The sequence below is a fragment of the Prinia subflava genome, chromosome 3, assembly GCF_021018805.1.
Source record: "Prinia subflava isolate CZ2003 ecotype Zambia chromosome 3, Cam_Psub_1.2, whole genome shotgun sequence".
Taxonomy (NCBI): domain Eukaryota; kingdom Metazoa; phylum Chordata; class Aves; order Passeriformes; family Cisticolidae; genus Prinia; species Prinia subflava.
This window is the reverse complement of record NC_086249.1, coordinates 70,736,776-70,752,581: the sequence shown is the minus strand read 5'-3', so window position 1 is coordinate 70,752,581 and position 15,806 is coordinate 70,736,776. Positions and strand designations below refer to the sequence as shown.

The 15,806-nt window shown below is 46.1% G+C and overlaps 1 protein-coding gene across 1 annotated transcript; it reads left to right on the top strand.

The window, feature by feature from the left end:
* Positions 1–7,578: 7,578 nt before the first annotated feature.
* LOC134548648 (uncharacterized) lies at positions 7,579–14,007 on the top strand. The gene is made up of 2 exons (XM_063393545.1): positions 7,579–8,201; positions 11,581–14,007. The coding sequence occupies exon 2, from the start codon at positions 11,612–11,614 to the stop codon at positions 13,103–13,105; it is 1,494 nt and encodes a 497-aa protein (XP_063249615.1). The 5' UTR covers positions 7,579–8,201; positions 11,581–11,611; the 3' UTR covers positions 13,106–14,007.
* Positions 14,008–15,806: the final 1,799 nt, after the last annotated feature.

Below are 15,806 nucleotides of genomic sequence, written 5' to 3'. Positions count from 1 at the left end.
GATCATATTTGATGAAGAACTAGGGAGTGTCATTTATTGTCAAAGGAAATTGTTCAAGAAAATGTTGGATAGTGAAAGCAAGAAGTGTATGTTAGCTGAAACAGCGCTCAAATTAGAGCTTTTCCTACATAACTAACCTATTAAAACAGAGCTGGAGGTAGATACTGCAACCTTTATAGATATAAGAGACTACTGCTGTTACTCATGTAGTAACATTCAAATCAGAGTGTCATCAACCATCAATATTGTCACTAATGTCTCACTAGTCAGCTGTACAAAACAAAGCAAAACCACTTAATTTAAAAAAAAGGTGAACTATTTTCATTATATATTTCTATAGCTATCATTTTCTACATGATGACACAGGTAACAAAAATGGACTAGGTTTTTTTAAAAAATAAGCTAATATAAAACATTTGTTTACTTTGTTCTTAATCTAACATAATACTCTAAGAATCCATGTAAGACTACAAAAAATATTTAGGGGCTTAAGGGAATAGTACTTGAGTATGAGGTTTTTTTCAAAAGTTATTAGTTTAAATTTGTCACAGTTTCATAACAAGTTCTAACTTTTTCCCAGGCATTTTAGCTTCTTGTACAGCCTGTACAAAATAAGACTGGTCCTATAACAATTCCTACATCAGTATTTGGATGTGTGTTCAGTGACTTGGGTGGCACAAAGAGAGAGGGACTGGGGTATTATTTGTCATGGCTCTAAGCCACATCAAGTATTTATCAGGAATGAGCTTAATGCAGTTGTGAATACTTGGCATGGGACCCTGAATATACCCATGAGCCTCAATGACCCTGCCCAGCCCTACCTGGGCTCCTTGTCCATGGCTCAGGAGCACTCTTGTAACTCAGCCTAGGACCCAGTCAAGGTCTGGACCACACCATAGGCACGTCAGCATCCAGCATTATCCCCTGCTTCTCCTGACTTTGATAACCCTGCATGACCTGGGACCTGATCCTTCCCCTTGCCTTTGCCAGCTTGTGGTGGGCCCTTGGTCGGGCCTGTTAGTATCACTGTCACCATCTTGACACTGCTTCTCTGTTCAGGGTCAGGGAAAAGATGCACTGTGAAGGCAAGGCCACTGTCCTGCTAAAGTGAGGAAGAGCTCATTTCAACCTTCAGCTTCTCACCCTTTGTGGAGAAGCCCTGTTCTGATTCTTCCCTGACATGAGGCACCTGCCACATATCTATCAGGTGTTAAGGAACAGATTGTTTTTTCCCAATTGACTGACATCTACTCACCATTGTTAAAAAAAGACCTGTACATGTGTAGAACACTACTGGTTAGAGAGATGTGTATTCCATTTGCACCAAGGTGCTCTGCCTGGCTGGTATGTAAGAGGAATAGCCTTAAGCACACCAATGATTGATTACCTCAGGGCATACCACACCAATATTGACACCAGGCAATCTTCACCCAAAGACAACAAATTAGACAAAATTAGAAAATTTGCTAACACAGACAGACTTGTGAGGTCCTATCACCAAGCCAGTCCAAAACCTTAACTGTGATCACTTCTAGAAAACACAGCACATAAGACAATGACAAAGAAGCACGTAATGATGTATGGTCTGATTAACTGACACAGGAGATTAAAAACTTGGTAATATAAAATATGTGGCTTTAGATATGAACAGATGTAGAGGTGAGATGTGCTAAGGTCCACCTTCCTGTTACTTAAATGAGACTATACTCTGTGAACCATGATGAGACACCCCATGATTTTGCTTTTCCATGAACATGCACTTTTAAGGATAAAAAAAGGCATATTTTGCACAGTCAAAACCTACTCATTCAGATTACAATTTTATGAATGAAAATACTGAATAAAGTATCTTATATTCTTACAAAATTATTATCAGATTGTTCTCCTCACTGGACCCTTTGCAGCCCCATGCAAATTCTAAGAAGCTTCAGTTATGATGGAAAAGGTTAAGTTTTAGCAATAAGTCTTCCAATCTTATGTGGGCATTCCTCCACATGCTTCATCATAACAGGCATCATAACAATCACAAACCAGTACCAAGCTTAATAAAAAGCCCTTGTGGTGAAGCAACACACTTGTATGAATACTTCAGCAAATATGCACACAGCCACCTGACTACATGATCTATGAGCTCACTTCATGTTATTCCGAAAGTACATCTGTTTTCACCCACCTGCAGCAATTTTCTAAGGTGAGGTACATTTCGTATCTTTCTGTTTAACAAAGACCACACGCTAGCCAAGATGCTATCGCAATTATCAGACCAAATCAACCTGTGTTTGTCATCCCAAAGTCTATCCTTCAAGTTGTTAACAAAGAGCAATGAAAGATGTAAAGCTGGAGCAGTGTGAGATGGTCTGTTCACACTGTGCTCCTTTTTACAGCGTCTTCACCTGTTGTTTTATGATTTTCATCAGAGTGATGAGAAGGCTAACATGCAGGACAAAAATGGAACTGTTTAGTCACTTAATAAAAGTCTTTAAATTCCTAGGACAAAGCAGTCTGGCAATGCAGAAAAAAAAAATTGAAAAACCCCAACACCAAGTATAAAAGAAAAGAAAGCACACAGCAAGTCACCTGATCTGCCTTGCCAGTCCTTTAAGTAAGATACAGAAAATTTATTTAAAATCTAATATTGAAGGAAATTGATGTTTTTACTGTGACATTTACAGGTATTTTCAACTTTATAGATCAAGTTATGAAAGCAATCTTTGGAGAAAAAGAATTTTGATATGAAAGAAAAGCACTCATTCTTTTTAATGCATCAACCTTTTTAATACTTTTTTTTTTTTTTTTTTTTTTTTTTTTTTTTTTTTTTTTTTTGGTTGTATCTAGACCTTCCTTTCAGGTAAGCCTGAATTATATGTCCTTTCTCCTCATCCTCCTTGTCTTCACAACAAATCATAGCAGATACTGTAAGATCTTAACCTCATAGGATCACAGGATGGCTGAAGCTGGAAGGGATTTCTGGGAGTCATCAGGTCTATCTAACCTCTCTGTGCAAGGACAGCTACCTAGACCCTGTTTCCCAGGATCATTTCCAGATGGCTTTTGAACAATATCTCTAAGAAAGGAGACTGCATAACATCCCTGCACAATCTGTATCAGTGCCCAGTTGCGCTCTTATTAAAAAAGTGGGTTTGATGTGCATAGGCAAAATACCCCCAAAAAACCAAAACCAAAACCAAAACCAACCAACCAATCAAACAAACAAACAAAACCCCCCAAAAACCAAAAGCAGGGAATTATTTAGAGACAGCCAACACAACTTCATCAAGGGCAAATCATGCCTGATTAATCTAGTGGCAGTCTATGATGGAGGGACTGTATCAGTGACAAGGGAAGAGTTATGCATGTCATGTACCTGGATTTATGTAAGGCCTTTGAAATTATCCCCTAAAAACTCTTGCTGTTCATTTGAAGAGATAGGATTTTGATGGATAAAGAATTGGCTGTATGGTTGTATCAAATGTTACTCTCAGCGGCTGAATGTCTGAAGTGGAAAGCAGCAACCAGTGGTGTCCCTCAGAGGTCTGTCCTGGGAGCAATACTACTTAATATCTTAACCAATGATATAACAGTGGGCCTGAGTGCACCTCCAGCAAGTTTGCATGTGACACTGTTACAAATGTATCAAAAACGAGGAGGGAAATCGAGAGGTGGTAAAAATAAAAGGCCAATCATTTATTGATACAAAACAGCTACAGGAACTGGAGGCTGAGATAATCCCAGCCTCTCACAGCAAGGCAGAGCAATACCAATACATATGTACAGGCCACTCCTCACAGCCATCCGCTCCTGAGGGAGAAGCACCTTCTGAGGGTGGCCAGTCTCTTTTATAGATTCAGCCTCCTCAGTGATTGGTCCATTTTGGATCCTACGTGTCATTGGTGCATTTCCTCAGCTCCCATTGGTCTTTATCGGGGTGCTCTCTACACCAATCATTTCATCCTGCCATGACTTGATTGGTCGGTTGTATTCACCAATGAAGGCTGTAGGTTTTAATCCTTGAGTTACTTGAAGAGATGGTCCCGTCCTTCTTTGGTATCTATTCCTGGCAAATTTGTCACTATTGACATAATCTTAGAACTATAACTGCTCAGAGGTTCTCTATCCATCTGAAACTATACATAGCAACACTAGCTAACAAACAATTTAACAACATTACAACGATAACAACTTGTAACTGCACAGAACCATAAGAACTACTTAAAAACATACTTACTTACAGCTCAAAATGAAACTTGTAGAATACATATTTACATCTCTTAATATGCCACTAGTAAAAAGAGTTTTAACTTTCTTTATCCATGAAAACACCATGCTAAGTGATTCAGTCAGTCGTGTTGAGGGAGATGAATACAAACTACAGGATGAGTGGATTGAGAGCAGTCCTGTGCAGAAGAGCTTGGAGCTCCTCGTGAATGAGAAATTGGACATGAGTCAGCAATGAGTTCTGACAGTCCAGAAATTCAGTCATAACATATGCTGTATAACACAAAGTGTTTCCAGCAGTATGAAGAAAGTGATTTTTTGTGGTGGTGTGCGTTTGTGATTATGAGCTGTGTTGGACCTTTTATGAACCTTGTTTGAGGAAAGTTAAGACAGAGACTATATGAAGGACTTAGTAAGTGATCTAGAGAGTTCGTGCCAAGATGGATGGTGGACAGACGAAGGAGAAGAATCTTGAAAGGTTATTTGGAGTTGTAGCTGAGGGCGCTGATAGAAGGATTAAGGAGGGAGGAAACTGAGATAGGGGAAGTAGAAAAGGATTTTAGAGTGGTTTACTATTGTGGGTGGAAAATAGACATGTGGAAATGTTAGTAAGAAGGTTGTATTAAGGTTTAATTATATCACGTTTGTACAGGTTTAGTTCCCTGTATTTCCCCTTCTCTGTACCCCCTCCTCCCTAATTGATATTCAGACTCCCTGCTGAGTTACCTACAGCCTGTTCTATGTTTAGCACCTCAGTTAACTGTCAATCCCCTTTCCCGCCTTGAGTTACTCCTCCCAACTCCTCCTGATTAGTCCCGGTTCCCCAACTCCTCCCCTGCGCTCCCCAGAGATAGCATTTGATTTGTCTAGAGGAAAGGAGACACCCCTTTCCCCGCCCCTATTCTAGTCCCTTAAAAGTTGCTGCACAGCTTTGTTCTGGGTTCAGATCGTCTGGTTCCTGGTTGTGTTAATAAACCCGTTCCTGTTCTCGCTGCGTCTGGACCCTCTCTTCTTGCTTCTGCACGCTTGGAAAGCCCTGGGGAGGAACGAGAGAACCTCTCTTGGTGGCACAAGAACCCACAGGGATCAATCCTGCTCAGCCTGCTGCAGGTTGACCCTTCTTTACTGTGCCGTGGTGCACGAGCTGGCCCGGCGGAAAGCAACAGGCTTTCAAAGCACCGCGACATAGGGTGGCGCCCAGACGTGGGCCATCGAAGAGAGATTTTTGGACTCCCAGGAGTTCTCTAATCTCTTCCCCGATTGGACCTCGTCCGGATTGGAGGCATCCGCACCAGGCGCGGACGCCTTGAACAGGATCCAGGGCAGCCACACCGCCACGAGTCGGAGCAGGCCCTCGGGCAGCGCTCCTCGTGGAGTCCGGAGACAGCCTCGTCGGACGCGCTCTCGGTGAGGTCTTTGGAGGGCAGAAGCTTCCCTAAGGTTTAAGGTAGGCACTCGCCATCGGGGGCACGGATTTTGCTTTCTCCCCTGACCACAGGGAGAGGCTCATTTGGATACCCGCGCGGGGGCTGAGGGACGGACGCTTTTGTCCGGGTCCTCAGTTGTTTGGTCGTGCTCAGGTGGTTCTTTAGTTTTTTCTGTTCGCGTTTGTTTTGTTCTGTGGCTCCCTGGCAAGCAGGGAAAAGGTGTGTATTGCGGGCAAAAGCCGCGCGCTGTCAGGGTTTGTGGTGCTAGAGAGCGCATTGGGGGGCAGCGTTTAAGTCGCGGTTGGTTGTATCTCAGTTTGTCTTTCGTTTTTCGAACCTTAGGAAGGTGTGGTAAATTCAATCTGCGCAATGGGTGCCGCGCTCTCTACCACACAGAAGGGAGTTTATTATTTTTGTGTTAAAGTGTTAGTAGAAAATAAGGTTCCGTTTAAAAAAGCAGTTTTAAAGCGATTGGTAAGGTGGCTTTTTCTAACATATAGTAACACCTCAGAAGAGATGGTGAAAAATCCACGATTTTGGGCTGCAGTGGAAAGAAAAGCAATAGATTCGGAGTTAAAAGACCCCCAAAATTTTATGTTTTTAATTGTGAAGCTTAAAAATATTGCAGAAAATTTAGAAGCCCAGAAAAAGCCACCTCGCCCTTCGACCCCAGTTTCCCGCACCCCTAGTCCCAGTCCCTCTACCCCCAGAAAGGGAATTCTGAAGCGAGCCGCAGACTTCAAGTCTGCCAGCTCGGGCTCACTTCAGAATTCCCGAACCCCTAGCCTCAGCAGTCTTGTCCGGACTGCTGAGGATTCTGCGGGCTGCCCTGGACAAGCAGCTCGCAGATGCTGTCCTATCCCCCGTTCTCCCAGTTTGAAACCTCGTGTTCGATTTAGTCTGTGTGAGCCAGAGGTGCCACAAAATGGCGCCGACAGCTCACAAAATGGCGGCTGTTCGCGCCGTTCCCCTACCCCTCCTCCTCGTCCCCCTCCCCCTAAGCTCAACCCCTTCATTGACCCTGCCCCTTCTTACCAGTCCAACCCCTTTTTCACTTGGGTCCCTCCCATGACCAACCCCTTTGCCCCTCCTCCGGTACCACCTATTGCTCCTCCCCAAATCCCTCCCACTTACCCTGTGTCTCCTCCCTCGGATTTTTCTTATGTCCCTCCCCCTTCCCACGGAGCTGCTCCTCCCACTCCCTCTGGTTGGCCCGCCTCAGGGGCGGAGTCAAGCCCTTCTCCCCGCCCAGGAAGGAAGCCATCTTTTAGTAAATTTTCCCACGCTACCTCTTCCGGTTCCCACGCTGGAGGACCGGAAGACAATAGCGGAGAAAATGCGGAAATGTGCCTAACAGCTGCGCCAGTTACTTACCGCAGGACTCGCGGGGGTGACACCAAACCTAATTGGCAACCGTTTAATCAAAACTTAATTAGAGATCTATGCAAGGCGCACAGCGAATTTGGCAGGGAGAGTCCCTATTTCCGCGGCCTCCTCCAGGCAGATTTGGCCAATGCAACAACCCTTCCTGCGGATTTAAAACAGATATTTTTGTGTTTAATGACAAATGCCGAATTTGAATTATGGCTTGCAGCATTTAAGCAAGCACTGCAGGAAGAGTTGCCTCATTGGCCACTCCCAGCAATAGATGAAGAGGGAAATCCCCTCTCTGTCGAGTTGCTGGGGGGAGAAGGACCTTACCAGTCCCCACAGGTTCAAGCAGCTTTGATCCCGGAATCGGCCCTTTCAAAATTAAAAGAACTCGCATGCAAAGCCTTCTTTACACTCCAGCCGCGTGCCCCTCTTCCCCCATTCACTAACATCAAACAGGGGGAGGAAGAGCCTTTTGTCGATTTTGTTGATAAGCTCTCACGGGCTCTGGAGATTCAAGTGAAAGATGGGGGGGCCAGGAGAAGGATATTAGAAGAGATGGTATTTGTTAACTCTAATAATGTGTGCCGTCAGGCAATTTTAAGTCTCCCCCCAGAACCACCTAGGACGCTCCAGACCATGTTGCAGGTTTGCCAGCAAAAGGTTCCGTTCATTCAGCAGCAAACACCTCCCACCTGCAAACCAGCACAGAAGAAGGTGCACGTCGCTGAGACCGGCATGCAGCAGCGACCGCCTTTCCGGAAGTCATTGACGCCCAAAACATCCTTTAAAGAGATGAGGTGTCTGATTTGCGGTGACAGAGGGCACTTCGTCAAAGACTGTCCACACAATGCGTTGGCGCACGCAAAGAATCAGCAAGAGGCGTCTGGGCCAAATCAAAAAAACTAGGAGGGGAGTGCGGGCCCGCCCGGCGCGAAGACCCCAACGGGGCGGGTCAGAAACATCACGCAGCAGCCGTTTTTAGGGGTCAATGGGATTTGCTGACGAACACCAACTGGTTTGTCCCTCACTCCGAAAGGGGGGAGAATGCACCGGATGTGACAACTGTCTCCTTTTTTAACCCTTTTAGGCTTCGATTGGTCCACTCGATCCACCTGACAAACGAGGCCTGGAAAATTACTGACGTTGAATTGACTGACTTAACGGATTGGCCGTTGAAATCACAAGGTAAGTTCATGGTGGTCGGAGACTGCAAGCTGACTCCGCATGAGATCGAGGTATTCCCCGGGATCATCGAGGCTGGTCTCAGGGGAATCAGGATTTGGCTGCGCTCGACTCACCCCCCGACATTTTTTCCAGCAGGACAGGTAATGGCACAGGCCATTCAAATCACAGACCCCAACTTATATGAAGGTTACCCGGAAGAAAGGGGGAACATCACTGTGTGCACGGTGCACAGAGTCACAACCCAGAAACCCATTATACCGTGCACAATGTCGTTAGGGGATGAGTCGATTGATAAAGGACTGTTGTTTGACACGGGTGCAGATGTGACGATCATTCCCACTCGGGAATGGCCGTCACATTGGGCTTTGGAGGACGCGCCCGCGAATATTTCTGGAGTTGGGGGTTTCCAATCGGCGAAAAGGTCAAAGAGCATGGTCAAATTTACGGGGCCAAAAGGGCAATTGGCTTATGTACGCCCTTTTGTTTGCAAGTATGAGCGGCCCCTGCTTGGACGAGACCTCATGCAACAGTGGGGGGTCACAATTAGCATACCCGACCCTCCACAGGGTTTTTGCCTGGCGGTCACTGAGGAGCGCCCGATCCTCAAACTCAATTGGAAAACGGATTCTCCGGTTTGGATCGATCAGTGGCCGCTACCAAAAAACAAATTAAAGGCGCTCGAGGAGCTCGTGGCGGAGCAGCTCCAGAAGGGGAACTTAGTGGAAACTAACTCCCCCTGGAACTCGCCCGTTTTTGTCATTCAAAAGAGTGACAAAAGACGTTGGCGCCTCCTCCACGACCTTCGCAAAATTAATGAAGTCATTGAGGATATGGGGTCTCTTCAACCAGGGATGCCGTCCCCCTCCATGCTCCCCCGAAATTGGCAATTGGCGGTCATTGACATCAAAGACTGTTTCTTTCAAATTCCCCTCCATCCGGATGACGCGCCGCGTTTTGCCTTCTCTGTTCCTACGATCAACAGAGAGGCCCCAAGGAGGAGATATCACTGGAGAGTTCTTCCCCAAGGAATGAAGAACTCCCCAGTGATGTGCCAGTTGTATGTCTCTTCCTTGCTGCACCCAGTGCGCGCAGCCGCGGAGGGGGGTATCATCCATCACTACATGGATGATATCCTCATTTGTGCTCCGACAACCCATGAACTTGAACGATTGCTCACCCAAGTAACAGATTTGTTAGTCAGTGCAGGGTTCGAGCTTCAAGAAGAGAAGATTCAACGGATGCCCCCTTGGAAGTACCTGGGCCTTGAGATCGGGAGAAGGACAATTGTCCCCCAAAAATTGGAAATCCGGACATCAGTCCGGACCCTTGCGGATGCCCATCGTCTCTGCGGGGAATTGAATTGGATAAGGCCCTGGCTGGGTCTCTCGACAGAAGACCTAGCACCCCTTTTCAATTTATTGAAAGGGGGAGAGGAGCTGTGTTCTCCCAGGGCGCTTACCACAGAGGCAAAGGAGGCACTCGAGAAAGTACAAGAGGCGTTGACATCACGCCAGGCACACCGTTATGACCCTAACTTACCTTTTCGGTTCATCATCCTGGGTAAGTTACCACACTTGTACGGGGTCATTTTTCAGTGGGACTCACACAAGACATCACACGCCAAGGGCCAGGGCAGAGGAGATCCACTTCTCATCATAGAATGGGTCTTTCTCAGCCATCAACGGCCCAAGAGATTGACGAAGCCGCAAGAGGTGATGGCTGAGTTGATTCGCAAGGCGCGGTCCCGCGTCTGCGAATTGGCCGGTTGTGATTTCGTGTTCATTCACATTCCTATAAAATTGACATCGGGCCAATTAACTAAACCAATGTTAGAGAACCTGCTTCAGACAAATGAAGCATTACAATTCGCCTTGGATTCTTTTACGGGCCAAATTTCGATTCATAAGCCGGCCCACAAATTATTCAATGCGGATATAGATTTTAAATTGGCTCTGAAGAATGTCCGGAGCCCAGTTCCTCTCAAAGCTCTGACCGTTTTCACGGACGCGTCCGGGGGCTCCCACAAGTCAGTAATGACCTGGGAGGACCCCGAAACTCAGCAGTGGGACGCTGATGTTGAGATCGTTGAGGGATCACCTCAAGTTGCTGAGTTGGCCGCAGTCGTCAGAGCGTTTGAGAGGTTCCCCGGACCCATAAATATTGTGACCGACTCCGCGTATGTCGCGGGGGTAGTATCCAGGGCAGATCAGGCAATCCTACAGCAGGTCTCTAACGAAAAGCTCTATGAGCAGCTCTCGAAATTGATTAAATTGGTGTCCCACCGAGAGCAACCTTATTATGTGATGCACACGAGGTCACACACTGATTTGCCGGGATTCGTTGCTGAGGGCAACAAGAGAGCAGACGCTCTAGCTGCCCCAGCAACGGAAGCCCCACTGCCGGATGTGTTTAATCAGGCACAGCTCAGCCATGCCCTCTTTCACCAAAACGCCCCAGGATTGGTGCGGCGATTTCATATCACACGTCAGCAGGCGAAAGCGATTGTGGCAGCGTGCCCCTCCTGCCAGTCCCACTGTGTGCCAACACTGCACGCCGGAGTCAATCCTCGCGGCTTGGGGAGCTGCGAAATTTGGCAAACAGACGTTACACATATAGCCCAATTTGGAAAGCTCCGGTATGTGCACGTGTCAGTGGATACTTTCTCGGGTGCGACCTATGCCTCTGCCCACGCAGGGGAGAAGGCCTCTCATGTAATTCAACACCTTATTCAGGCCTTCTCTTTCATGGGCATCCCCAAGGAAGTTAAAACAGATAATGGGCCAGCGTACACCTCCAAGGAATTTGGAGCTTTCCTGCAGCGATGGGGAGTGAGTCATAAAACTGGCATCCCTTACTCCCCCACGGGTCAGGCAATCGTGGAAAGAACCCACCAAAACATAAAGAGGGTTCTCTCACAACAAAGGCCAGTCCTCAAGGCGGAAAATCCGGCAATTAGATTGGCGAGAGCTCTGTATGTGATAAATTTTTTAAATTGCTCGTTTGAGCACCCTAATCCGCCAGTGGTCAGGCATTTCAACGGCAGTAAAGATTGGACCATTGAAGAACGGACCCCTTGGGTTGTAGTTAAGACACCAGAGACTGGGAAAGTAGAGGGGCCACGGAGGCTTTTGACGTGGGGGCGCGGGTACGCCTGCGTCCTCACTAATGCTGGGCCAAAGTGGATCCCCTCAAAGTGGGTGAAGCCATACATTGAGGGGAAGGTTAGAAAGGGAGACAATGAAAGGCCACAGGTCACGTCAGCGGCCCTCCGCCGAAAGCGGCGGAGTCCCAGCGACCCAGATGAAAAAGGGAATTTTCAGTGGGAAGAGATGCCCTTTCAGTCGGAAGTATGTTGTACTGATGAGTTGTTTTTATAAAGTTTGTTACAGGTCAACCCAACCACCCCAACCATGAAAATCATCTTCGACATCATTATACTTGCCAGTCTCCTCGTGCTGAATCAAGCCTGGATCGTCCCCCAGCCCCAGGAGAACGTGTGGGCCGTCCTGGCCAAGTCACTCGGCCAGGACCACATTTGTCTGAGCCAAACGAGTGCCTCCAATCCCTTGGCATCCTGCCTTGTGGGGATCCCATTTAAAGACCGAGAAATGCCCAAGTTGCTTTTAGGTTATGCTCAAAAACTCAGACAAGAAGCTGCAAAGATGGAGTATGACCTAAAGCACGACCGTTACATCATTGCGTGGTACAATTATTTTAAGAGCCTCCCGAAATTAGAAAATGAGCCCCAGGAGCTTGAGCTCCTAGGCTCTGCTAAAGCAGCATCTTGTTTTCATATTCGTAATGATCATGTTCAGCGTCACCACCGTCATTTTGTTTCCTCCAAAGCCCATTTTAATACCCATTGGTGCAACGCTGTGTCTTTTAGTTACCCTCCAGCTCCCTACCCCAAGTCCGCCCAAGTCTTTGCCCATCCCCGTCACCTTCCCAAGGGAACATTTTTGATCTGTGGAGACCACGCATGGGCAGGCATCCCCTCTCACCTCTCCGGAGGCCCGTGCACCTTTGGGACCCTCGGATTGTTCTCACCCAACAAAACGCAAATTTTAGATTGGGTCAAGCAAAATTCTACAAATGGTGCACACCAATTGGTACACTCTAGAAGGAAGAGAGAAGACTACTCTCTTAAAAAATTGGCGGACGATTGCGACGAAGAAATTATTCATTGGAGTCGATCTAAAGGAGTCGCAATCACTGTTTTCGCACCGTGGGTCGCAATTGCAAAGGCCCTCGGGGAATTAGGCCATTTGGAGTGTTGGGTAGCGAAACAATCCCGTTTAACTTCTAGGGCCCTATCCAACCTCCTGAGAGATGAGGAAATAACAAGGCAGGCAACTCTTCAGAATCGCGCAGCCATCGACTACCTCTTGCTCTTGCATGGGCACTCCTGTGAGGAATTCGATGGCTTGTGCTGTTTCAACTTAACATCGAGAGCCAAGGGAACGCGAGAGGCAATCAAGCGGCTAGAAGATATGGTGGGACAGATCCGTCAAGAAACAGGAGACTGGATCAGCAATTTGTTTAAGGGCTGGGGTGTGTCTGGGTGGGCTACTTCGGTTGTTAAGACAATTCTTTTAATTGTGTTCATTGTTCTAGTTTCAATATTAGGGTTCGGGATCATCAGGAGGATGATGTTAAATTTGATTTCCACCTCCATGTCTCCCAAAAAGACTGAGGTCCACCGGGTTGAGATAACAGAAGAATTTGAGGATGCTGAGGAAGGCCCTGCTGATGAAGATGACCTGGCAGCTGAACTCGAAATTGCTGTGGAAGAAGTTCAAAGCTTGCCGAGAGAGAAATGGCCTACTCAGCAGCCTTGGTTTGTGGAAGCTTATCCGAGATCAGAAATCCGGATGGATCCTCAGCACACCAGACTTTGGAGATGAAAGAACTGCTGCATTTTATTTAAAAAGAAAGGGGGAGATGTGGTGGTGTGCGTTTGTGATTATGAGCTGTGTTGGACCTTTTATGAACCTTGTTTGAGGAAAGTTAAGACAGAGACTATATGAAGGACTTAGTAAGTGATCTAGAGAGTTCGTGCCAAGATGGATGGTGGACAGACGAAGGAGAAGAATCTTGAAAGGTTATTTGGAGTTGTAGCTGAGGGCGCTGATAGAAGGATTAAGGAGGGAGGAAACTGAGATAGGGGAAGTAGAAAAGGATTTTAGAGTGGTTTACTATTGTGGGTGGAAAATAGACATGTGGAAATGTTAGTAAGAAGGTTGTATTAAGGTTTAATTATATCACGTTTGTACAGGTTTAGTTCCCTGTATTTCCCCTTCTCTGTACCCCCTCCTCCCTAATTGATATTCAGACTCCCTGCTGAGTTACCTACAGCCTGTTCTATGTTTAGCACCTCAGTTAACTGTCAATCCCCTTTCCCGCCTTGAGTTACTCCTCCCAACTCCTCCTGATTAGTCCCGGTTCCCCAACTCCTCCCCTGCGCTCCCCAGAGATAGCATTTGATTTGTCTAGAGGAAAGGAGACACCCCTTTCCCCGCCCCTATTCTAGTCCCTTAAAAGTTGCTGCACAGCTTTGTTCTGGGTTCAGATCGTCTGGTTCCTGGTTGTGTTAATAAACCCGTTCCTGTTCTCGCTGCGTCTGGACCCTCTCTTCTTGCTTCTGCACGCTTGGAAAGCCCTGGGGAGGAACGAGAGAACCTCTCTTGGTGGCACAAGAACCCACAGGGATCAATCCTGCTCAGCCTGCTGCAGGTTGACCCTTCTTTACTGTGCCGTGGTGCACGAGCTGGCCCGGCGGAAAGCAACAGGCTTTCAAAGCACCGCGACAATTTTTCACCTCTACTCTGCTCCTGTGACACCTCACCATTGGTCTTGCATTCAGCTCTAAAGAAAAACATGGGTCTGTTAGAGTGGGTCCAAATAGAGTACTGGAATACTTCTCCTACAAAGAAACACTGAGAGAACTGGGGTTGTTCAGACAAGAGACAAAAAGGCACTGCGAAGGCCTTATTAGTGCCTTGCAATACTTAGAGAGGGCTTATAAAAAAAAGATGGAAAAGCACTTTTTTTCCAGGACCTATGCAAGGAGAAATTGTTTGAAGGTGAAAGAGAATAGATTGAACCTAAGAAGGAAAGTTTTTACAAGGGTGATGAGACAGGATGTCCAGAGAACATGTCCATGCTCTGTCATTGGAAGTGCTCAGGGGCTGAATGGACAAGAGTTTGGGCACCCTGATATAGTGCAAGAGGTCCTTCCCAATGGTGGGGTAGTTGAAACAGATGATCTTTGAAGGTCTTTTCCAACACAAACGGTTCTATGATTCATGCTATTACCCTGTGTTGAAAACAGTTGCACCCAGTATCTACTCCTGGAATACATGGCTGTTTGAGATTTCCAACTGAACTTCCTACCACCAATCACCATCTTCTGGGCCGTGTTGTAATGTTGTCAGTCTACCTCACCTCTACTCATTCTTAAATGCATTGTTTAGGAGAACCTTATGAAGACAATAAGACAATCTCTAAGACCCTACTCAAGTCCAGTCAGATAAAATCCACTCTTCTCCCTTTATCTACCAGGCCAGTCATTTCTTCAGAGAAGTTAATTATGTTTGTCAAACATGTCTTCCCCTACTTTAATCCATATTGACTACTTCTAATGATTTTTTTTTCTTTCATGTGCATGTAAATGGTTTCCAGGATTCAATTCTCCATCATCTTCCCAAGGATCAACATGCAGCTAACTTATTTGCAGTTCCCTGTGTCCTCCTTCTTGCCCTTTTATAAGAAATAAATGTAATTTGCTTTCTTCCAGTCTATCATGTCTTCCAATCACCATGATTGATCAAGTATTATCAAGAGTGGCTTTGCAATGTCATCTGGCAACTTTCTCTGAGCTTGTGGATGCATTCTGTTAGGGCCCATGGATTTATGCATGTACTTAAGAAATACTGAAGGTCCCTGACCAGATTCTTTCCCACCCACCTTGGTACATCCACCTTGCTCTGTATTTTCCCATTAGTCTCTGGGACCTGGGATTTCTGTTCTCTGGTATCCTCTGGTATTCCAAATAAAGACTGAAGTCTCCAGAATTTCCTTTCTATGAGAATGATTTTGAGGGTGAGAAGGCTGAAATCTTCCAGGTCTGACTCTTACACCAAGGCAGAGATCTGCATTAAATGGAAACCTATGAAATGGAAACATATGAAACGGGAAATATTCCTGGGTCACCTAAAATAGAGATATAAGCTACACTAGGCATATAGCCATAGTGATGTTACCCACTTTCTGTCATTTTTTTTTATGATTACGTAATTTCCTCTTGGAATCATTTTGCACAAGTTATTTCACTGGAAAAAAGAGAACAAGCTGATGGGTCACAGAAGAACTAAGATAAGTATTTTTCAATATTTTTTCCCAATACTCTTTTAACAGTATCCCTCTAAACTTTCACAAATTCTCTCTAGTGTTCCTCTGCCTTTCCTGCTGCTTTCAGGAATCCCAGTAACTGTAACTGTTTCTCAGTTGTCAGATCCTTCTGTCACCCAGATCCTTATCACAACAACAAACAAACAAAAACCCTAAAACAAAACAAAACAAAACAAACCCACCTCTGAAGAATGG

Bases quoted from the DNA above. Each gene is read 5' to 3' on its own strand.
- LOC134548648 (XM_063393545.1), top strand. From the start codon at position 11,612: ATGAAAATCATCTTCGACATCATTATACTTGCCAGTCTCCTCGTGCTG.